This window comes from Ceratotherium simum, chromosome 24 (assembly GCF_057802395.1).
Source record: "Ceratotherium simum simum isolate JZ-2026a chromosome 24, ASM5780239v1, whole genome shotgun sequence".
Lineage (NCBI taxonomy): Eukaryota > Metazoa > Chordata > Mammalia > Perissodactyla > Rhinocerotidae > Ceratotherium > Ceratotherium simum.
Genome location: NC_141923.1, coordinates 46,192,670 through 46,215,796, shown reverse-complemented (window position 1 = coordinate 46,215,796; position 23,127 = coordinate 46,192,670). Strand labels below are relative to the sequence as shown.

The window sequence follows — 23,127 nt, the reverse complement described above, 5'->3', positions numbered from 1 at the left end:
TAATTAGTATTTTGGTGGTGAACATGATGTAATCTATGCAGAAATAGAAGTACAATGATGTACACCTGAACTTTTTACAATGTTATAAACCAATGTTACTGCAATAAACAAAAAATTAAAAAAAATAAATAAATAAAATAAATAAATAAATAAAATAAAACATAGGTGGTAAAAATCAGAAAAAAAAAAAATGCCTACTATATTATTTACCAAATTTCTCCATACTTATATTGTTTACTTTCCCTAAAAAGTACTCCTTTAGATTGACTTTCAAACAGTCTCCCTGAGATACAGACTGATGAGAACAAGGAGTAGGTGGTCACACAGCACCTGGGTGGTACAAGAGATGGCACATAGCCCAGCTCAGGCTTCAGAGGGAGCTTTCCGGGAGTCATGCCTGTCTGGGCTGAGACTTGAGGATGGGTTAGAGTTGGCCCTGTTAAGCAAAGGAAGGCATTATAGGCAGACGAAATTCTGCTATTTCACAAGGTAAAAAGTTAATTTGTCCTGCACCAAAGCATTTCAACACACACCAAGTGGGATAACAGGGATAGGAGAGTGTTGCTAATGAGGTATCGGTTAAGAGTGTGAGCCTCATCACGCCATGCTGTGCCACGGCCACAGACAATCATGGACAACCAAGTGGATCTATCCACAGGTGGGACCATTCACACAAATCTGTGCCATACTGAGACAGGAACCAGCCCAACGAGACAGGGTCACCTGCAAAGCCCCCGGCCTAACAAGATCAGGTCCCTAACCAATTGGCAAGCTAAGAAAATCAGATAGAGACCACCAACACCCACATCCCACAGCCTCCAGACTTTCCTGGGCTTACGCATGCGCCCTAGCACCCAGGAGTCCACTGAAGGTGACCCTAGCCCCATTAGCATAGTAAAAAGCACACCCAGGGGTAGAGAGCTAGCATGCTAAGGACAGATGCCTCGCGTGTAACAGCACACTACACGACAGCGCAAGCCCAAACCCAAGCACAACCCCACCTCTACACGTCATGACAAGGCACTCCTCCCCAGCCCTCGCCTAAGAAAAGCTCCACAGTCCCTAGAAATCAGGCAGTGAGGCTTCTCAAGCAAGTAAGTGAGAGCACAGATGTGCCCGGGAAAGAGAGCACAGCAAGCTCCCTTACTTAAGTAGAGATGGTTGAAGAACTAAACATTTTTTTTTGATGTATGATGTTTTTATTTTTTAATCCATTTTGTCAATCTCTAGCTTTTTAAAAGGAGTGTTTAATGCATTCATGTTTAAAGTAATCACATACAAGGAATGATTTATTCCTGTTTTGGTATTTGATTTTGATATGACTTATCTTTTATTTATTTATTTATTTTTGTGAGGAAGATCAGCCCTGAGCTAACATCCAGGCTAATCCTCCTCTTTTTGCTGAGGAAGACCGGCTCTCAGCTAACATCTATTGCCAATCCTCCTCCTTTTTTTTTCCCCCAAAGCCTCAGTAGATAGTCGTATGTCATAGATGTACATCCTTCTAGTTGCTGTATGTGGGACGCGGCCTCAGCATGGCCGGAGAAGCAGTGCATCAGTGCGCGCCCGGGATCCAAACCCTGGCCACCAGCAGTGGAGTGCACGCACTCAACCACCAAGGCATGGGGCCAGCCCATGACTTATCTTTTCTGTTCCCTGATTCCTACATTTTGTCCTTCATTTTTTATTGTGATAAAAATATACATGACACATAAAATTTACACTTAAGATTCTTTTTTTTTTTTTGAGGAAGATCAGCCCTGAGCTAACATCCATGCTAATCCTCCTCTTTTTGCTGAGGAAGATCAGCCCTGAGCTAACATCTATTGCCAATCCTCCTCCTTTTTTTTCCCGTTTTCTCCCCAAAGCCCCAGTAGATAGTTGTATGCCATAGTTGCACATCCTTCTAGTTGCTGTATGTGGGACGCCGCCTCTGCATGCCCAGACCAGCAGTGCGTCGGTGCGCGCCCGGGATCTGAACCCAGGCCGCCAGCAGCGGAGCGCGCACACCCAACTGCCAAGCCATGGGGCTGGCCCCTACACCTAAGATTTTAAGTGTACAGGCCAGTGACATTAAATACACTCACTTGTGCAACCATCACCACTATCCCTCATTAAGACTATCATCTTCCCAAATTGAAACTCTGTACTCTTAAAGCAGTGACTCCCCAGAGCTAAATATTTTTTGAATTAGGATACTAACACGGTAAGAATTATTAGCAATCAAATTTTTCTTCCTTAAATTCCTTAGGCATACAAGAGAATGACGTTTATGGACAAATGCAATATGAAAAAAAAGATGGTCCTTATTGGAATGGTTCTTTTTTTTTTTTTTAAAGATTTTATTTATTTATTTTTTCCCCCCAAAGCCCCAGTAGATAGTTGTATGTCATAGCTGCACATCCTTCTAGTTGCTGTATGTGGGACTCGGCCTCAGGATGGACGGAGAAGTGGTGCCTCGGTGCGCGCCCGGGATCCGAACCTGGGCCACCAGCATCAGAGTGCATGCACTTAACCACCAAGCCACGGGGCCGGCCCTGGAATGGTTCTTTTAACTTGTGTTAGAATATGATAAAATATAGTAAAAACATATCCACTGGCAGGAATTAAGGTTAAGTCATTAATAGAAAATAGAAACAAAGCATTGTTTAGTTTCCATTGTAAAATGGGAATAATGCTTATCCTTCTTGGTTACAGGAATTAAATAAGATAAATGTGAAAGCATCAGATACAGGCACTTAGCAAATAATATACACTAGTTTCCCTTTTGTTCACTGCAATGAATAATTTTGGATTTAATCTTACTAATGTATTAAACTGAACTATACACATAAAAATATAGTTCAGATCTGGAAGTGAATTTAAGAATTAGCATAGCCCAGGAGTAAGTAAGGCACAACTACTCTGAGTTTCCTCCTTTTGAAAATAGGTTAGGGCTGGCCACGTGGCTTGGTGGTTAAGTGCGCGCGCTCCGCTGCTGGCGGCCCAGGATCGGATCCTGGGCGTGCACTGAGGCACCACTTCTCCGACCATGCTGAGGCCGCGTCCCACGTACAGCAACTAGAAGGATGTGCATCTATGACATACAACTATCTACTGGGGCTTTGGGGGAAATAAATAAATAAATAAAAATAAAATAAAATAGGTTAATAACTTACAGGTTTGTGGTGGGGAACAAAGGAGATAATTAATGTGAAAGCCTTTCATAAATTCTAAAAGGTATAATGATAACAGTAGCAAATGATACTGATTAAAAACAAAAGCCATATTTTCTTAGCAGATCCACATGTGCTGGTGTAAATACAATTAATAAGCTGCATGGGATGGGAGTTGAGACTCTTCTTGAAAGACAATCAAATGGCAGTAAAGCTGATAAACTCTTGTCGAAAGATGGGGAGTCCAGCCCGCTGTAGAGCTTTTGTTCTGCTGAGTGAGGTATACAAATGTGGGTCTAGAACTGAATTCTCAAGACAATAGATTTTTATAGACTACAGTGACTGACAACCAAAAAGATACTGGAGGGGGAACAGAAATGTCTAAAGGATAATTTTTTGGATGTTGGCTGTGTCTTCCCCTTGAAATCTTCAGTAACATCTAAAATTTCTTGCTTATCCTTTATCCCATCTCTCAATTTGTTCAGCGCCCATATTTCTGTTTCCTGGTAGAAGTGTATCCACATATTCTTAAAACTCACAGTGAAGGTAATCCTGCATCATTCCTTACAAAAGCAATATCCATATGCTTATAAAGTGTCTTTTTTTTTTTTTTGCTCAAGAAGAGCCACCCTGAGCTAACATCTGTTGCCAATCTTCCTCGTTTTTTTTCTTGAGGAAGATTAGCCATGAGCTAACATCTGTGCCAACCTTCCTCTACTTTATACGTGGGTCAGCCCCACAGCGTGGCTGACAAGTAGTGTAGGTCCCTGCCTGGGATGCGAACCCAGGCAGCCAAAGCGGAACATGCCGAACTTAACCACTACACCCTCAGGCCAGCCCTGTGTGTGTGTCTTTCTTTTTGATCCACTCCGTAAAATAACTGGTTCCTAAACCAGCAGCAGATTTTCCTGGATGCTATAGTGTCAGATTCTGTTTCCCATCTTATTCCCACATCTATCATAAGCTGGTAACCAATTTCTTTCCAGTTTTGAGTGGAAAGATTACTTCAACTTGTCAGTTATCTATAGGGTAACCCTGCTATTTTTGGTGTCAGATAAATGTATAACCCAGAAAATTATATTCCTGTTAAAAGACCTATGATTTTAAAATGTTCATCAGTACAAGATCCAGAGGCGACTGTGTTGAGAGCACTGCTTAACATTATTCCTCTTCATTCTTAAAGAAGCACACAAGTTAAAAGATATAGATGAGAAAACAAAGAAGAAAGTGGGTATTGTTTTAGGAGGGAGCCAAGGTGGGGGAGGATGAAGGGACAAGGTGATGAGGACACAGACGTCTTCCCACTGAACAGCAGCAACAAGGCGAGGAGCTCAGCATGTTTCCATCCACCCATCTGTTAAGTTCACACTGTCCACAATATTACACAGACATGTTCCCTTCTTAAGAGTCAAAGGAACTAATTATTATGATAGATTTGTTCTTTAATATCTAATTTCCTTGAACTGCTAAACCATTAAAACCTGTATATTCAGCAAGTCTATTAATGACACTTGAAAAAATACACTTACAAGAACTTTGAGACACATCATCACACTCAAGATCACGTAGGCACAGCTAATTTACTAAAAAGAATCAGAGGCTAAAGAGGACTTTTTAAACTGTGCTGTAAGCATCCATATTTTATTTCCAAGTGGTTTCTCACAGTGAGGGGCTTTTCAAAGGAAAAGGAAAAAGAGTCTGAAAGCAAAGCACAGAATACAAAATTTTTCATCAATACTGAAGATGGTAGAGTATCTGACGATCAACCTTTGACCCACGCAATTTAAGGCTTATTAGTAGTCAGTGTGAATCTCTGAGAGCAGAGACCTGCCTTTCTCCTCTGTAACTGGCCAGAACATTTTATGCAGATAACTGTACCCAAAGAGAGCTCATTAAAAATGATCTGGTTGGGGCCGGCCCCATGGCTTAGCGGTTAAGTGCGCATGCTTCGCTACTGGCAGCCCAGGTTCGGATCCCAGGCGCGCACTGACGCACCGCTTCTCTGGCCATGCTGAGGCCGCGTGCCACATACAGCAACTAGCAGGATGTGCAACTGTGACATACAGCTATCTATTGGGGCTTTGGGGGAAAAAAAAGGAGGAGGATTGGCAATAGATGTTAGCTCAGAGCCGGTCTTCCTCACAAAAAAAAAATGATCTGGCTATTGGGACGGTGGTTCTGGGTCTCAAGAGATTCTCACATCCTACTAGATATTGGGCACTGTTCTGGGAACGAAGGAAAACAGACTCCCTTTCTTAAGGAAAACACAGTTCAGAAAAGGGAAAGCTGCAAAGTGAAGTGAAGCTGGCTGAGCAGACCACTGTGGCAGTCCTGTCATCCCTGACCCTAAAATTTCACTTTTATTTCTAAATTTTGAAGGGTTCTGGCAATTGCTCTTTATCTTTCTGCTTGGTCAGAAAAAGAAATACACTATAACACACCCCTCTTCTGAAAATTCACCTTAATGCTCAGATTCAGCAGAGAATTTGTATCTCATTTTTTAAAGTTGCATTGCCTTTGCCATTCCTTCAACAATATGCCTACTATGTGCGACCCACTGCCGCTGCACTAAGCACGGACTGACCAAAACCAGAATTCACGCCTTCATGGATCTACATTCTGGATGCAGATATCTTCCTCAAATAAACAGCAGTACATATCATGCTCAGTACCGTGAAGCAACTGAGTACTGTGATAGAAAACACAAGTGGGAACCTACCTGAGTGAAGGTCAGGGAAGGCCTCCCTGAGGAAGTGACATTTAAGTTGAGACATGAAAGACAATCATTTCCTTGTCAATCACGAGGAACAGTGTTCCAGGCAGACGGAACAGCAAGGGAAAAGGCCCAGTGGTGGCAAAGTTTCACGTGTTTGAGGATTTGAGAGAAGGCCCCTGGCGACGGAGCAGGGAATATGAGGGCGAACGGCGTGAGTTTATTTTTTGAGTGCTTAATATACGCTAGATCTCATGCTAAGTACTCTAATGCATGCTCTTATCACTACTAGAAACCTACAAAGTTAGATACCCCATCGTTTTCAAAATGAAATAAGCACAGGCGAGGTTAAGAAACCTGTTCAAAATCACATAGCAAGTGGTGGAGCTTATACTGAATTCAATGCAGCATGAACCCAAAGCCCACGTTTTAAACTCAACCTTACAGCCAAAGTTAGAGAAGCAAGCAGTAGCCAGATCACAGTGGACTTTATATGCCATAACGAGGAGCTTGGATTTTATTTTAAACGCAGTGGAAAGCCATCGAAAGGTTTAAGCAGAACAGTGACTTTATCTGATTTACATTTCTACCGTGGCTGCTGTGTGGAGGCCAGAGGGAGGGTAGGGGGGAGATGTATGGGTAAAAGAGAGGAAACCAGTAAGTAGCCAGGAGACAAATGATGGTGGTCTGGACTAGGAGACAGATTCGAGATCTGTTTTGGAGCAGATCAAATTATACTTGCCAATGATTTAGATACAAGAAATAAGAAAGAAGGAAAAGTCTAGGATAACTCCCAGGTTTCTGGCTTTACTAACAAATGGATCATGATCGATAATAATGAAATGGTTAGGGATCAGACTAAGTTTGGGAAGGGGGATAGATTCATTTAATCATTCAAGAAATCTTCATTAAGCTTCTACCACGTGATGATACAGTAAAGTACAAAACTGATACAGTCTTGCTCTCATAGACCTTACATTATTGGAGAGGGGGCAGTTAGAGAAACTAATATGTAAACCAAAAGACAGTGATAAGTGCTATGGAAGACAATAAAGCAGGTTAATTGGGAAAGGAGATTACTATTTTAATTGAATGGTCAAAAAGAGTTTACTTCATGTATGAGCAGAGGCCTAAAGGAAACAAAGGAGGCTCCCTGAAGATTTCTGGGAGCAAAGAGTTCCTGGCAGTCTGAGTAAGATTGCAATGGCCCTGAGGCAGGCGTGTTCTTGGTATGTTTGAGGACTAAAAGGAGGCCAGGACGGTACAGCCGAGTACGTAAGCGAAACAATAATAGGCCATCAGAAGAGGAACAGACAATATAGAACACTGGTTAAGGACTTTGGCTTTTTTACTTTGAGTAACAGGAAACCCCTGGAAGACTGAACAGAGGAGTGGAGGAGCGGTGTTAACTCTGGTTGCAACGTGGATAAAGAGAGGAGTCAAGGAAGACTAGGTTTTTTGGCCTGTACCAAAGAAAAATGAGGTTACTATTTACTGGCTTGGGATGAGCATGGGAGGAACAGATTTATCATGGGAAATCATGAGTTCAGTTTGCCATATTAAGATGGAAATACTTATTACAAATTTAAATACAGATGTTGAGTAGTCAGCTGTTTTCTAGATTTCAGAGAAGTCTGGGTTGCAGATACCAGTCTGGCAGTCTTCAGCATCTAGATGGTATTTAAATCACAGGGATGGATCTAGTGAAAAGTATAGATACAGAAGAGGGTCCAGAACTGAACCCCCGATAAAATCCATCAGTTAGAAATTTCCATCTCATACTTAGTATTCTTATAATAAAACAACTGGTTTAATTTTTTAAAGCTATCACTTATTACACCAGCAGTTTCTAAAGTCATTGAGTGCCTCAATGAGACACAGCAAAAAGCTTACCTCATACTAATCTCAAAAGAGAAAGAAATTAACTCCATTCATGATCAGAGGAACACTAGAACTCAAAACATTTCCAAATATAGAGTTTGTACAATCCAGCGGTTAAGTGCATGGTACATGGGTTTCGGCTGCCTGGATTTTAATTCTGGCCCCTACGTTTATTGTCTGTGTGACCTAGGGCAAGGTACTTAACTGTGCAGTTTCCTCAGCAGTAAGTTGGGGATAATAATTTATTGGGTTGTCATAAATGAATTAATACCTTAATTACTTTTTTTTTTTTGGCTGGAAAAGATTCGCTCTGATTTAACATCGGTTGCCAATATTGTTCTCTCTTTTTTTCCTCCCCAGAGCCCCAATACAGAGTTGTATATTCTAGCTGTAAGTCCTTCTAGTTCTTCTATGTTTGCCCCCAGAGCATGGCTACTGACAGACAAGTGGTGTGGTTCCGCGCCCAGAACCGAACCAAGCGCCACGAACTTGAACTGCTAGGCCATCAGGGCTGGCTCATTAATCCCTGAACTTTTGCACTCAAAGAGTTAGCTATCTTACTATCACTGACACTAACTGATTAAAACAAATGTTGCGAGTGAGAGACCCTACAGCTAATCACACTAATTTTTCAATTATCTTAACCAAGGACTTGTAGCTCTCTGTTTAGATGTCAAAACAAGGCCAAAACACAGTCCTAAATTCAATTCTCTTAAGTAAGAGCTTGCAGCTCCCAGTATTTTAAAACAAAGCTAGAACACATCCCCAGACTCCTTAGGATCCAAAACAATCTTTGGAGGCAGAGGGAAAATGGAGCAACTAGCTAGTCCTAGCTCACACATTAGAGTGAGCCTGTCTGATAACAAGGGCCATCTGTGACACAGGCTAACAGGGCTTGAATCTCTCTTAACCAGTTATTTGATTCTCTTCTGGTCTCTCCTCTAGTGAATAAACGTGCTTTCGAAGACTGAGAAAGGTTAAACTAAGCTTTTGAATGGGAGTGCGGCAAAGAACCGAGAATCCAACTCTATGGCAACAATACGTGAAGACTTCTCCAGAGTCACCATCTATGCCTTTTCCCTAGTACCCAGGAGCACCGTGCGCTAAGACTCCTCTCGGTGAGTTATGGGGAAACGGCGACCTTCCCTCATTTGGCTCCCACGCCCGACCCCGTCACCGTCCCCTGGGAGCAAAGCGCCGGTGCAAAGCAGCTAGCCTCCCGACCTCCCCCTCCTCTCGCCGCACTCCGGGGCCCGAACCCGGGGCCTCGGCTCCCGCCTCCAGTCGCACGGCTACAGGAGACAGCTGGCGAAGAAACAATAGGGAAGTGGCGGCTGCCCTACCTCTCGCGGTCGCGGCCGTCGAAGTAGACGAAATCGCCGTTCTGGACGCACTTGGCGCAGGTCAGCCGGCGGCGGGTGGTGTTGCACAGCGGACACCGCTCGACCGCCACGTAGAGCCCCTCTGCATCGTCGACGCAATCCACGAGGTTCCGGGCGAGGGGCCGCGGCCCGCCGCTAGAAGCCTCGGGCTCGCGGGCTGCCTTCCCACTGGGAGACGCCATGATGGCCTGAGAGCAGAGCCAGTCACGTGGGATTTTGTTTTCAACCAGATGCATCCTGGGCGAGGAGGCGGAGCCTGGGGCGGGCGGCCGGGCTCCAGCCAGGCCCGGTGCTCTTCCGGACTGCTGGGGGCGGCGGTGCCGAAGGGGGGCGAGTTATGTTAGAGGGCGGAGTCAGCCAGACAAACGTCATCCTCCGCTAGATCCTGCCAAGGCTACAAGTTACCGCCCCGAACTTGTGCAAGAAATAGTAATACGATGCCCTAAGGATTCTGGGGAAACGGATTGGGAACAAAATAAGGGAATTTCTTTAATTCGCTAGGATGCTTTTAAATTTGGCTCAAACTACAGCCAATAAAGTTGGGTGAGGGGGCTGCGTCTTGGAGCGAGTTTGAATTTTGGCCTACCCACCTCCTTAATAGCTGTGTGATTTGGGACAAATTCCTAATCTCTCTGTGCCTGTGTTTTTATCCGTTAAATGGAGATAATTACAGTACCTACCTGACGTCGTGACGATTAATAAGTAAATATGTTTAATAGTAATCTGATAGTACCTTACCGAAAATAGCTAACCAGTGGAAACAAGGATAAAGGACCTGGGAATCCAAGTTGTAGCTTTCTGAAAAGTGAATTTTAAATTAATGTCCAACATTCCTCCCCTACTCTGGGCAATGCTCTGAGACAAAATTTGAACAAGGTAGAATTTAACCTAAAAAGTAGATTCCTGCATTCTTTTTTTTTTCCCTCTGTAAGGGTAAATAGGATGAGTTAGAGGATTAATTCAGAGTAATTAGTGTTGAATATGCCTCTAAACTACAGAAGGAAAAAAGAAAAGTGAGCATATAGGTCAAATTGTGATTCTCAAGGATTATTTTGGTAGGCTGTTATGGAAATTAAAAGAAACCTTAACTAAATTGGAGTTGTGAAGACCTGTACAGGGAGTTCTCATGCCCTATTACACATGGTCCATTTCCCCCAACAGGAAGAGAGGGCAGCTGAGAGGCAGGCTTGCATCTTCTGCAGGAAATAAAACTACTTTACTGCTGAAGGAAGATTTCTCTCTCCACCTGGCAATAGCTCAGCCAATGAGAAGCCATTACCACCCTGAACTGCTCCTTTCCCCCAATGGACTTTCCTTTAGAATAGCCCCCCCCTACCCTCCCTTGTTCCTCTATGAAGGCAGCTTCCCTGTTTTCTAGATTTGCCTATGGTTTGCCATAGCATGCACATCCCAAATTGCAATTCTTTTGGCTGTTCCCAAATATTGAGATAAAATAACAGGCAAATTTGCTTTTTAAGCTGACTGTCAATTGATGAGTGCCCTCAATTCTCTCTCGAGCTGAGCTGGGACTTCTCTCCCAAGTTCCATACCCCAAGGTCCATAACTGCCTCCTAGGTATAAAGTGATGTACCCTGGCCACCACCAACTCAGCATGTTGGAAACTGAACTCACCGTCCACATAAACCTGTTTCCTCCTCTTGGTGAAAGACAATCACTGACCACTTGGGAAGAAGAGCCATGAGTCATGTGAGCCCCGCACCTCCCCATTAACCTCCACGTCTTGATCAAATGTTGATGATTCCACAACCTAATTAGGTCTTGAATCTGAACCCTTTACTCCATCCTCTTAGTCTTATCCCGTCTATTTTAATACCATTACACAGGATTATGAAAGTATGAAAAAAGCAAAAAGACCCTAAGCTATTTTCAAAATAGAGCTTACACTAAAACTGAACGTTTCCTGAAAGTTTAAGATGTATAAGTGAGAGAAAGAATTTTCTGATCATTTCAAACAAAAAGATATTTAATTTTTCTTAAGGTTTCAGATTTTCATGTTTCATTTGTATTCTGATAGGATCCTTCACAGTGCCTGTAGCTAATGGCCAAGATCATCTACTTAATATTTTTTTAAACAAACGAAGTATTGAAAATTTTGAGGAAGATTGGCCCTGAGCTAACATCTCTTGCCAATCTTCCTCCTTTTTCCCTTTTTTCCCCCCTCCCCAAAGCCCCAGTAGATAGTTGCATTTCATGGTTGTACATTTTTCTAGTTGCTCCATGTGGGACGCAGCCTCAGCATGGCTTGATGAGCGGTGCGTAAGTCCGCGCCCAGGATCAGAACCCACGAACCCCGGGCCGCCGCAGAAGCTGAGCATGCGAACTTGACTGCTACGCCACCAGGCCGGCCCCACTACTTAATATTTTTAAAGGCAAAAAACAGACAAATTTCTATCCTGTTAGAGGATATTACACATATTATCTATATTATGCAGTTATTTGAAATTTCTATATATTGCTATGTATTTTCAGAGAACACATATTAATGTATTACATCTTGAACAAGAGCAGAGCATTAAATTTTAATGATGCTACAATCTCATTCTAGCAAGGACCTAACTCTCAAATTCTGAAATACGTTTACTTGTTCACTTTTTAAAGTAACAGACTCATTTTGAAAACAAAGTTTCTTCGTTTCTTAGGCATGGTTGCTCACAAAGAATCACTCTTTAATAAGTAAACTCAAAATGTACATGGAACATCTACAGTCCAGCTGTTTCTGTGCTGGGCTTATATACATATTCAGACCAATATACTGTGAGATGTGGAATGATATACTCAGGCTTTTTCAAAATTCTTTAAAATAGGATAGATCTTTTCAAATGCTTCATAGATCTCAGAACGTTCTTTGGCACCTATAAAGAAATTCAGGTTTATATAATCTTCAATATAAAAATACCAAAATTTTCTTAAAACTACAATTTCATTGTCATCTCCAATTACTTTTACTGTGATGACATCTCTTTAGGCATACCTGAGAAGTGACATTTATTGCTAGTAAGGAAGTCAGTGACTATAGCCATGTCCCCACACACAGACCCTAGGGCAGCGTTTTCCAGCACTTCCGCTCTGTGGGCATGTCAGTTCATTTTCTAGCCTCACAGGGCTCGGTATAAAATATGGAATGTTCTCTCAGTGTGCCATGAACGTGACCACAGAACATGACCTTCATCAGCACCGGTGGGCACTTTACCAGCAAAAGGGACCTCCTTTAATCTACTCATTTCTAGTTAACATCTCAATTCCCTAATACTGACTAACAGAATGAGACAAACTAGAGGTATTTTAAAGTTTTAAATTTCAATGTATGGGAAGGGATTATTAGAGGGAAAAATTGTACCAGTGTCACCTTTCCAGTCTTAAGTTTCAAGGGATCTTGATAGCATTACTGCCCTACGATAGATCCTCCTACCCTTTTATGAGGATAAAAACATGAAATAGACCCAGTCCTCACCCTTAAGAGAGATTATCAGTCAGTCCCTCCCTCATCTCTCACCACCACCCACCACTAAACTACTTGCACCTTCAAAGCTATGCAGGCACATTGTGCTAAGGGTTACAGACTGGTAGTACTTATATTTATATGGAGCTGTCAGCTAATCAACAAACTATTATCTGACATTGGGCAGGAGGCAAGGAGATTAATGAATATAAAAACTATTAGCATGAAGAGAAAAAGAAAATAGCTCAAGTTGATAAAGTCTCTTCCTTGAAAGCTATCAAGTTAGAGAGGAGGAAGGCTCAGTATGAGGGCAGAAATAACATGTGAGAAGTGGTTATCTGGTTTAATTATAGGACTAATGGGAGGGAATTACCAAAAGGAAGATCACCAGATTCGAGAAGCAGGTAGAAATCAGGATTCAGAATCAAGAATGAGCTATAATAATAATTTAAAAAATGGAAAATAGCTAGTGTTGGCAAAGATAAAGAGAAATTGGAACCCTCACATACTGCTGGTGGGAAAGAAAAATGGTTCAGCCACTGGGGAAAACACTTTGGCAGTTCCTCAAAAACATTAAAATAAGAATTACCATATGACCCAGCAATTCCACTCCTGGGTATATACCCCCCAAATTGAAAACAGGTACTCAGATAAATAGGACACACGTAGACGCATATTCATTGCAGCACTATTCACAATAGCCCCAAAGTGAAAACAACCCAGTGTCTATCAACAGATGAATGGATAAACAAATTTGTGATGTATACCTACAATGGAATATTATTCAGCCTTAAAAAGGAATGAAGTACTGATACATACTACAGTGTGGATGAGCCTCAAAAACATTATGCTAAGTGAAAGAAGCCTAACACCAAAGATCATAAATGATATGATTCCATTTCTATGAAATATCCAGAATAAGTAAATCCATAGACACAGAATGCAGATCGGTGGTTGCCAGGGGCTGCGGGAGGGAGGAATAGGGAGAATCTGTTTAATGAGATGGGATTTTATTTTAGGGTACTGGAAATGTTTTGGCACTAGATAGAGGTGGTGGTTGCACGACACTGTGAATGTACTAAATGCCACTGAATTGTGCACTTTCAAGTGGTTAAGTTTATGTTATGTGAATTTCACCTCATTAAAAAAATTTTTTTAAAGATACAAAGATGAAGCTTTTAAGCTTTTAACAAAGATTAATATTTTAAACTTATAAGCTTAAAATATTTTTGAGAGGTAATGGCAAAAATTACTTCTTCATTGCCAAAAGGTTTACTATCTGTGAGTGTCCACCCCTAAAGATGGGGTGGGGAGGAGGGCAAGTTACTGATATGGATAACAAAACTCTGTACCTTTGGAGTAGGAACAACCTCTCAAGTCTTGGCCAATTTTAGTTATAGCACTAAAATTTTAGTTTCTAAAGAGACTGGTTTTGTAGAAACCAGTTAGTTGGGGAAGAAGTAAAACACCATTATAAAAAACTCTCTGCCTCTGGTTTGATAGACTTTTTCAGCTTCCGGATATGTTTGAAGGCAACAGCTTTCTCAGGAGACAGTGAAGGAGAGTAGGTATAGCAAACACACACATCCCCTCCACTCCCCCCACACCAAGGTTCTTTTTATCTTGAATTGAGGAACAAAGTGTCTAGATCCAGCATTTTGGGTAACTATGTACTTTAGTTTTTTCATAACACTTAAAATAAATCATACCTAAAAGCATTCCATTCAAGCCCAAAAGAGTATAGCATTCCGGGCTGCCCTGGTGGCATAGCGGTTAAGTGCACGCGCTCCGCTCTGGCGCCCCGGGGTTCGCAGGCACCGATGCACTGCTTGTCAAGCCATGCTGTGGCGGCGTCACATATAAAGTAGAGGAAGATGGGCACGGATGTTAGCCCAGGGCCAATCTTCCTCAGCAAAAAGAGGAGGATCAGCATCGGATGTTAGCTCAGGGCTAATCTTCCTCACGGCGGGGGGGGGGGGAAGATGAGTATAGCATTCTGGCATCTCCTGGAGGACAGAAAACACCCACTGCTCAAGAGGAAACAGACACTGAAAGTGATCATTATTTTATACCAAAGAAAAACAAGTTTAGACACAAAAGGGCTTTAGGGAAATTATCTAGTACAATTTCTTCATTTCTTATGTGGGAAAATGAGGCCCAAGAAGTTGAAGTTCCCCTGAATCACGAGTAGCAGCTATGGGAGAAGACCTCATGTATCCAGTTCCTTCCTTTACACCAAAAGGCATCAAATAAACATTGACAGGATTTGTAACAGGGTATTACAATGAGGGGACTTAGTCAAATATTTCTTCACTGAAATATTGGCATCAAAACTTTGGGGCCAATTTAGGTTCCCTTATAGTCCTATTAATAATCAGTCTATAATCAAACATCCCAATTTTCAGCACCAGACTTGGATTAGATGACCCTTGCCTTTTAAGTAAAATATATCAGTCCTTTCCTTCAGGTAATAATGACCGACCCTTTGGGGGATCAACACCATTCCATGGTGACAGAGGTGGAAATTCTGTGGCTGCCGCATTGGGGAAAGGACTGGCTTTGAGACCAAACCATACTAGCTAAAGTGCCAGCTCTACCGCTAACTAGGTTTGAAATCACAGGCAAATTGCTTAATGTCTGCGTTTGTTTCTTACCTGTAAAATAAGGACAATAGCCTTCTCATGGGTGTGCTATAAGGGTTACGTGAGCAAATGTTTGTAAAAAGTCCTTTGTAAATCATAACATTTTACAAAACCTAAGCCGTTCTCATTGCCCTAGAAAATGTACTTCAGGATGAGGGTGTTGGGATGGCTGGTCCAAGTACACATGGCTGAGCATCTGGTTCTGTAAGAGCCAGGATCACATAACCTGTTTATGTCTGTCTCCTTCACTAGGGCTCGATTCTTGCCAGATGGGGAATGTGTTCTATTCACTTTTCATCCTCAGCACCTAAAACATTATGCGTACCTGGTAGGCACCTAAAGTTTATTAAATATCTATCGTCTGTCAATAAGGTTTGTAAGCTCATCCCTACCCCTTAGCCAGCCCAAATATTAATTTCCAATACTACTTGGATTTGCCAATTCTATTCTTACACCAAGTCACAATTACACATCATATTTTCCCAAGTGATACCATATGTGTGTGCACACAAGTGAAAATCCTACAATTTCAAAAAAAAAAAAAAAAAAAAAAAAACAGCATGAAACCCCTCAAGGTACACATTTTGCAGTATATACAGATTTGCTATTGTGGGGGATCCCTGATAAGACCGACAGGGATATTCTACTCCCTCTCTCTGGCCCACTCACTAAGAAGTCTGGTCATTTTTATGCTGCCCTCTAACCTAGTCGTTTCCAAGAACCACTGATGTCTAGCTGATTGAGAGTGACCCTCAGTAACCAAGACCCAGCTTCTTAGTCCTTTATGCTGGAGAGAAATAAGTACATGTGAAGCATTTTATTAAACCCTCTTTAGACTTCATATTCTCATCTTAGGGCAAGGCATCACGGCAAATTTCCAGTCTCTTTCAATGGTAGGAAGGAAATACAAAGAGTGTGCTTTCACCTAGGTAATAACAGCTAACATTTATACCACGGCTACCATATACCTGGCACGGTTTTTCTGCCTCCTCACAACACTGAGCAGGTAGCTTCTGTGGCCACCTGCCTTTTGCGTATGTGGAAACCAAGGTGGAGAACTTCAACTCACCCAAATTCATACAGCCTATGTGGGAAAGCCTGGCTTCAAACTGGACAACTGGTTTCCAGAGCCCAGCCTCTTAGCCAGCACACCTGCTGCCTCTCCCTACTAAGAGAGTATTTATCACTCCTTCAGCTGACAAGGAGGATTAGGGAAAAGATGCCCAACAGACCACACAGATGTTTTCACAGGTGTCTAAAGAGCTGGGGACAGGGCAGGTACGTGAAGATGGTGGGCTCTGGAGCCAGGCTGCTCAAGTTACCACCTGTGCTGCAGCACACGCAGCTGTGATATTACTAAGGTTACTTAACCTCTCCACCGTCCCCATTTTACAGGTGAGGAAACAGGTATTAAGTACGACCTCACTGAGTTAACTAGAACCCACATAAAAGCTCTCATCACAGTGCCTGGCATGTGAGTGCCCAAAACATGTTAACTCTATTATGTCTGACATTAGAAGTGAAAATTAACATATCTGCTGTTAATTGTATATTATTCCAGCAGATCCTGGCTATACTATTAATTTTACTGTGGTTTGGGGGAAAGACACGGGTCCTAAATGTCATGCAAGCCATAGAAAAGCAGCACGGTCCTGGGACAACAGTGTGAAGCTTGGCCCAGGTCCCATTGCTTTTTGCTGTCAGGGACCATGACAAGGTAGGATAGGTCCTTGGCTCACTTAACTATAATTAGTACATTCAGATGTAGCCTTGGACATGGTGGCTGAAGCTTTGGCACCTCAGAGGAGTAAGAATTTCACATGGATAAATTGTTTTCAAAGACCCTGCAAATGGTACATGATACGATGGTTTCAAATTGCCACTTTTGTATTATGTATATTGGTGTTCTACAGTTCCTACCTAGGGAAGAGCCCGGATCCGTTATTTAATATAGTGAAAATCAAACGGCATTTGTAATTACAATCCTCTAAGGTTTTCTAGGCAAAAATTATTTACCCTTGTTGGGACTTTGCTTTCAAAATAGCTCTGCAGAGTCTTGCCATGTTGGAGTCGACAACGTGAGCCTCTAGGACTCCACTAGATACTGGACATGACCATCCCCAGCTGAAGCTCTAGAGGTAAGGCTCAAAGGAGGCCTCCTTGATCTCTTTCCCCAGATTTACACTCAAAATTGGGCCCGTGAGTTCTTAAGCCCTTTGCAGGTGAAAAGAGTCTAGGTGCCTAAGGATAAGGAATAAGGAGCATTTGTCTCTGCGTTTGGAGCAAAAGTAACCTAAACCACATAGTTCTAGGTAAAAGTACTTGAAGACAATACAGTATAAACAAGGGAAAACCTCAATAGATAATAATTACTCATATTTCAGTAGTAAGACATTGACTGGCTTTTACTTCATAATACAAGCAGAAATCTGGACTTCAGTTAATATGTCTCATTCCCCTCCTCCACAAAAGTGATGATCTACATCTTGCAAGAATAAAGAAATTTAGCTTCGCCTATTCTATGTGCTGAACGCATTAATCAATTTTAAGGGAAGTGTATTGTACGGTCTTCAGTATTGAGTGTTGACAATTCTTTACTTTTGTGATTTGAAACTTCCAGCAAATGTGTACATGAAAGTATTTTTTTTCCTTTTAATTTGGGGTAAGTGGGAAAGCTAGTTTGAATTAAGGATATTTAAAGAAACTTGTTTTTGTGTACCTATAATAGGAACTTAGCCTGTACTGGCAATTTGCACTTCTAATAAGACTGATTTGTAATGACACACAGCAGGTAGTAGAGAGTATCCTTCCAAATGTCTTGACAAGTCTGTTTTCTTAAGTAGGGCATATATTTGCCTCCAATAGCTATAACTATTCAATTTAGTGGCAGGCTTTTCCGCCTTCCTTCAGGACGTAGAAGTAAACTTTGTTAGTCACTAGGGGCTCTTAATCATTCGAGCCTCTAAACTGGTGGCCTCTGAAGAACTGTAGCTTTGTTGTATTCAAAATGTTCTGGAATCCCCAACATGCTTCCGTACTTTGAAGACACATTAGTTATTTCTTAGAAAGAAAACAAACTATAAAACTTTACTGAGAGTTCTAAAAGACTTAAGAACAGACATTCCACGTTTTTGGATGCTGAATGATAACTATCAATTTTTCTCAAATTAACTCAGGTAATGCCAAAATCTCAATTTTTTCTAGATGGGGCAAGATTTTATAAAATTCTAAAGTTTATTTGGAAGAATAAATATTTGTGAGGAGCCAAGAAACAAAGAGAGAAGCAATGAGGGGAAACCAGTCCTATCAGATAGAGAGACCATGAACATCACAGCACATTTATTCCACAACAGGAGAGACACAAGAGGATTATCACAGCATAATCCTGGAGCACAGACAGATCTGGAGAACAGACCTACACATAAAGTCAAGGTCAACAGGAGCCGTCACAAATTAATCATGAGAAGAATACGTCGTGTCAAGATGGCTGGCTGGCTACATGGGGGTGGGGCATAATCAGTGTGGCTCATGCCATATAAACCAGGCATTCATCTTGGTACAGAAGAGTAAAATGTGTAAAAACTCAAACAACATTAGACTTCAGTAGAATGGTATGGAAAAGAGTCTCGACCCTTTACCTCAAGAACTTTTAAAACCCTGCTTTAACATAAAAATAAGGCAACGGGAAAAAGTCACAAAGGTAACAAAGAGTAATTATTATTATTATTTTTGCTGAGGAAGATCCACCCTGAGCTATCATCTGTTGCCAATCTTCCTCTTTGTAAAAAGAGTAATTATTTTTAATATTATGGTGAACTAATACAAATCCTTAGAGGAAAAACAACTAATGAAAACTAAGGAGGCAAAAGGAGTAAGTTATGTACACTATTTACAAAAGATAAAATACTGTTTCTTGGATTTGTTGAACAGTGGTCAATTTCTGATTACAGTGAGGTTAAGCAGTGAGACCATCTCACTCACAGTTAAAATTTTCTTTTGTACCGTTTTGTTTGAATGTTGCTGAGGGTTGCAAATGACAGATACATTGCTGGTAGGAATGGATGATATAGGAGAACTGTATTGTATATGCCTTTAACAATTTGGTAATTTGTACTAAAAATCTTAAATGGTCATATCTTTGAACAAAAGTTCCATTTCTGAGCATCCACACTGATAAAATAATTCTCTACACATGAAAACAGCCAAAGGTTTGTGTCATGTAAGCAGCAAACAAAGAAGGGACATTTAAACACCTAACAATGGGAGAATAAGTTGGATGCAATAACATGTTAGGATAGAGGTCAGGAAACTTAGGCCAGCTGGCCAAATCCAGTCGGCTGCCTATTTTTGCAGCCTGTGAGCTACGAATGATTTTTATATTTTAAATGGTTGGGCGGGGGCAGGGAGAGAAGATTACATGATTACAAGTAAATTATGTGAACTATATTAAATTCACATTTCAGAGCCCTTTCCTTTATGCAATGTCTATAGCTATTTTCACACTACAATGGCAGAGTTCAGTTGTTGCAGAGACCCTATGACCTGCAAAACCTAAAATGTTTAGTATTTGGCCCTTTACAGAAAAAGGTTTACTGAGGGGCCGGCCTGGTGGTGCAGGCGGTTAAGCACGTGCGCACTGCTGCGGCGGCCCGGGGTTTGCCAGTTCGGATCCTGGGCGCACAGTGATGCACCACTTGTCAAGCCATGCTGTGGCGGCGTCCCATATAAAGTGGAGGAAGATGGGCATGCATGTTAGCCCAGGGCCAGTCTTCCTCACCAAAAAGAGGAGGATTGGCAGATGTTAGCTCAGGGCCGAACTTCCTCACAAAAAAAAAAAAAGAAAAAAAGAAAAAAGAAAAAGGTTTACTGACCCTTCTGCTAGAACATTGTGCAGCTGTTAAAAACCTTCATGAAGAGTTTGTAAGAATGAGTTAAGCTACATGTCATATTGGTTGATAAAAAGTATGTAAAGATGAATGATGAATGTACATATCAAAATGACATAAAAAACACGAAAAAAGTTACCTTGTTTTGGGTACTAGGACTGATGTGTGATGTTATATTCCTTTCTACTTTTCATTTTTTCCAGGTATTCTATAACAGCAAGAATTACTTTATAATGGTGAACAAGCTATTTAAAAGGAAAAGCAAAGCACACACATAGCTGTTGAATTTTATCAAAGTGAGAAAATAATCTTGAACTTACCTGTCAACACAACTTTTCCCGATGCGAAGATAAGCAACACCACTCGTGAGTTTACCATTCTATAAATAAGGCCAGGAAACAGTTCAGGTTCATAACTGTTAAGACATAAAAGGAAAAAGTTAAAAAGAGCACTATTCACCTACTCTCCCATAATATTCAAGACCCAATATAGTAAAGCTGCATACTAGAGCAGCTTTAAAAAGCTATTTTACCGGGCCGGCTCCGTGGCTTAGCGGTTAAGTGCGCGCACTCTGATGCTGGCGGCCCGGGTTCGGATCCCGGGAGCGCCCCGAGGCACCACTTCTCTGTCCAACGCGAGGCCGAGTCCCACGTACAGCAACTAGAAGGATGTGAACCTATGACATACAACTATCTACTGGGGCTTTGGGGGGAAAAACTGAATAAATAAAATCTTTAAAAAAAAAAAAAAAAAGCTATTTTACCAAAAACCTTCTGGCCATCTTGATAAAAGTAGTCTTGAGTGTCCTGGGTAGTTTCTTGTGGCAGTCAAAAGAAAATTCACTTGTGATTATAAGATTTTTTTCAAGTGCAAGTCATCCTAAGCTATTAGAAACTTAGGCATGAGTTTTTTTTTTTTTTGTGAGGACGATCAGGCCTGAGCTAACATCCATGCCAATTCTCCTCTTTTTGCTGAGGAAGACCAGCCCTGAGCTAACATGTATTGCCAATCCTCCTCCTTTTTTCCCCCAAAGCCCCAGTAGATAGTTGTATGTCATAGTTGCACATCCTTCTAGTTGCTGCATGCAGGACGCGGCCTCAGCATGGCCAGACAAACAGTGTGTCGGTGCGCGCCCGGGATCTGAACCCGGGCCACCAGTAGCGGAGCACGCGCACTTAACCACTAAGCCACGGGGCTGGCCCCAGCCATGAGATTTAATGTATTAAGATCTTGTTGGTTAAATGGGCTGCATCTTTCAAAAAAGTCTATCAGTAAAAATACATAAACACATTTTCTAAATTTTCCAAGTTCCCCAATAATAAGCACATTTTATATGCATTTATAAACTGCTAAAGATTTTTAGCAGATACAACCTAAACAATTTTCTAGACCACTTATTTGTCTTTGGACAGGTACTGTATAAAGAAAACTAAATTATCCCAAGTTTTAAAATTCAGAATTTGTTCCTATAAGTAGTAACTCATATTTACTACTAAATGGAAGCTGGCTTCTCCATGGAACAAAAGATGACAGGGTTAAAAACTGCTTCTACCACACTCGACCATGAGAAGGGGAGAGAGAACTAGACAGGCAAGAGGAGCCTACAAAAAAGAAGTCAGGAGGTAAGAGGAAGCTGATAAAATAAAACTATTCTCAAAAAAAAAAAAAAAAAAAAGCTAATGAACAGATAAGAAAAAGAAGTCATCTGAGAAATGGAACACTAATACACATGAATCTCTGCCCTTAAAGGGTGAATCCAGACCACAGGGAAAAACTCCATTCCATTCTGCAATGAATAAGACCCATGCAACAGCAGATGTAAAACCTCTTATTGGCACCCGAGAGATGCATCACAATGGTGAGGCTCCCGTTCTCAAGCACATGGAGATCGCTGTAGGTGGACCTGTCTTTCTGGGACATCACTCTATCAAGTCAAGACTTCTACCCACTAGCCACTTCCTGACACTGGGGAGACACAATACTAGCTGGAGCGCTGGAAAACCCCTCTGGGAACTATGAGGTTTGAGCCAAGAAAGTGAAGGCTGGAGGCACAGAAGGAATGTTTCCATTTGATCTTCCAACTGAATCTTAGGACTCTAAGAGGGAAAAGAGAAAACAAAAGTATGTAAATGATGGTGAACTGCATTTGGCTTTCAGAACCATGGTTTTATGGTACCAGCATAATCTCCTGATTAGAGATTTACTTCATTTTATTTCTTCTCTGTCTCATTTCAAAAGCAGTTTTAAGCAGGGGGAAAAAAAGGGAAGTTTTGGTTAGGGATGGAGAACACTTCACGAGGATGGAGAATAACAAACACCTGCCAGTCTCTTGGCCAACCCAACTTTGACTCATCGTTCAAGTCTCAGCTTACATGTCACTTCCCTGAAGAAGTCTTCCTTGACCTCCACACCTCCCCCATTACATTAAGTATCTATCCTGCTTGATGGTACCATAGCACTCCAAGGGGTGTTCACCTTCATACTTACCATATTTCATTATTGCTTTTGGCTTGTCTTTTAGACAGTGAATTCCATGAGGGCATGGGACCATGGCTGTCTTGACTGTCACTGTCACATCTGCTACACAGTAGCCACATAGATTTTACTCATTTAAGAAATATTTATTATCAGGGTATCTTTGATTTTAAACTTGAAGAGAAGGGAGAAAAATGCTCAGGGAAAACTGAAGACAATTATGGCACGGCAAGATTGATGGAGAAGACGCCCAGTAACAAAGAAGATATTTATATTATCAGATGCTGATAATACATATTTGTAAAACCTGGGAAATTAAATGAACTTGAGGTTTTAACGTAAGGCAAACTTGACCTGATAATTATAGCTGATGTGTGCCATGGCCCCCACAGGGCTACAGACAATTAAAGAGAGGCCTCACTTTAAAGATAAAACTTGTTGAGAAAGAGGTGCTTTAACACCCTCATGTCACGAATTCCTACACCGGAGTTGTAATCCATAACCTAAGGATGGAGGCCAAAGCGGAGAGCATT

The 23,127-nt window shown here is 41.6% G+C and overlaps 2 protein-coding genes across 4 annotated transcripts in view; both read right to left on the bottom strand.

Annotated features, from left to right (window-relative positions):
• ATG14 (autophagy related 14) overlaps positions 1-9,405 on the bottom strand; it is a 57,114-nt gene extending 47,709 nt beyond the window's left edge. For all 3 annotated transcript variants that reach the window (XM_087448488.1, XM_087448487.1, XM_004426180.3), the window contains exon 1: positions 9,093-9,405. In XM_087448488.1, the coding sequence (XP_087304614.1) occupies positions 9,093-9,367 (275 nt within the window). In that variant the 5' untranslated portion in view covers positions 9,368-9,405. The remainder of the gene's footprint in view (positions 1-9,092) is intronic.
• A 2,522-nt stretch (positions 9,406-11,927) lies between these two features.
• TBPL2 (TATA-box binding protein like 2) overlaps positions 11,928-23,127 on the bottom strand; it is a 33,333-nt gene continuing 22,133 nt past the window's right edge. The window contains exons 8-9 of the mRNA XM_014784232.1: positions 20,440-20,534; positions 11,928-12,004 (exon numbers count right to left, since the gene is read on the bottom strand). Coding sequence (XP_014639718.1) covers positions 11,928-12,004; positions 20,440-20,534 — 172 coding nt within the window. The remainder of the gene's footprint in view (positions 12,005-20,439; positions 20,535-23,127) is intronic.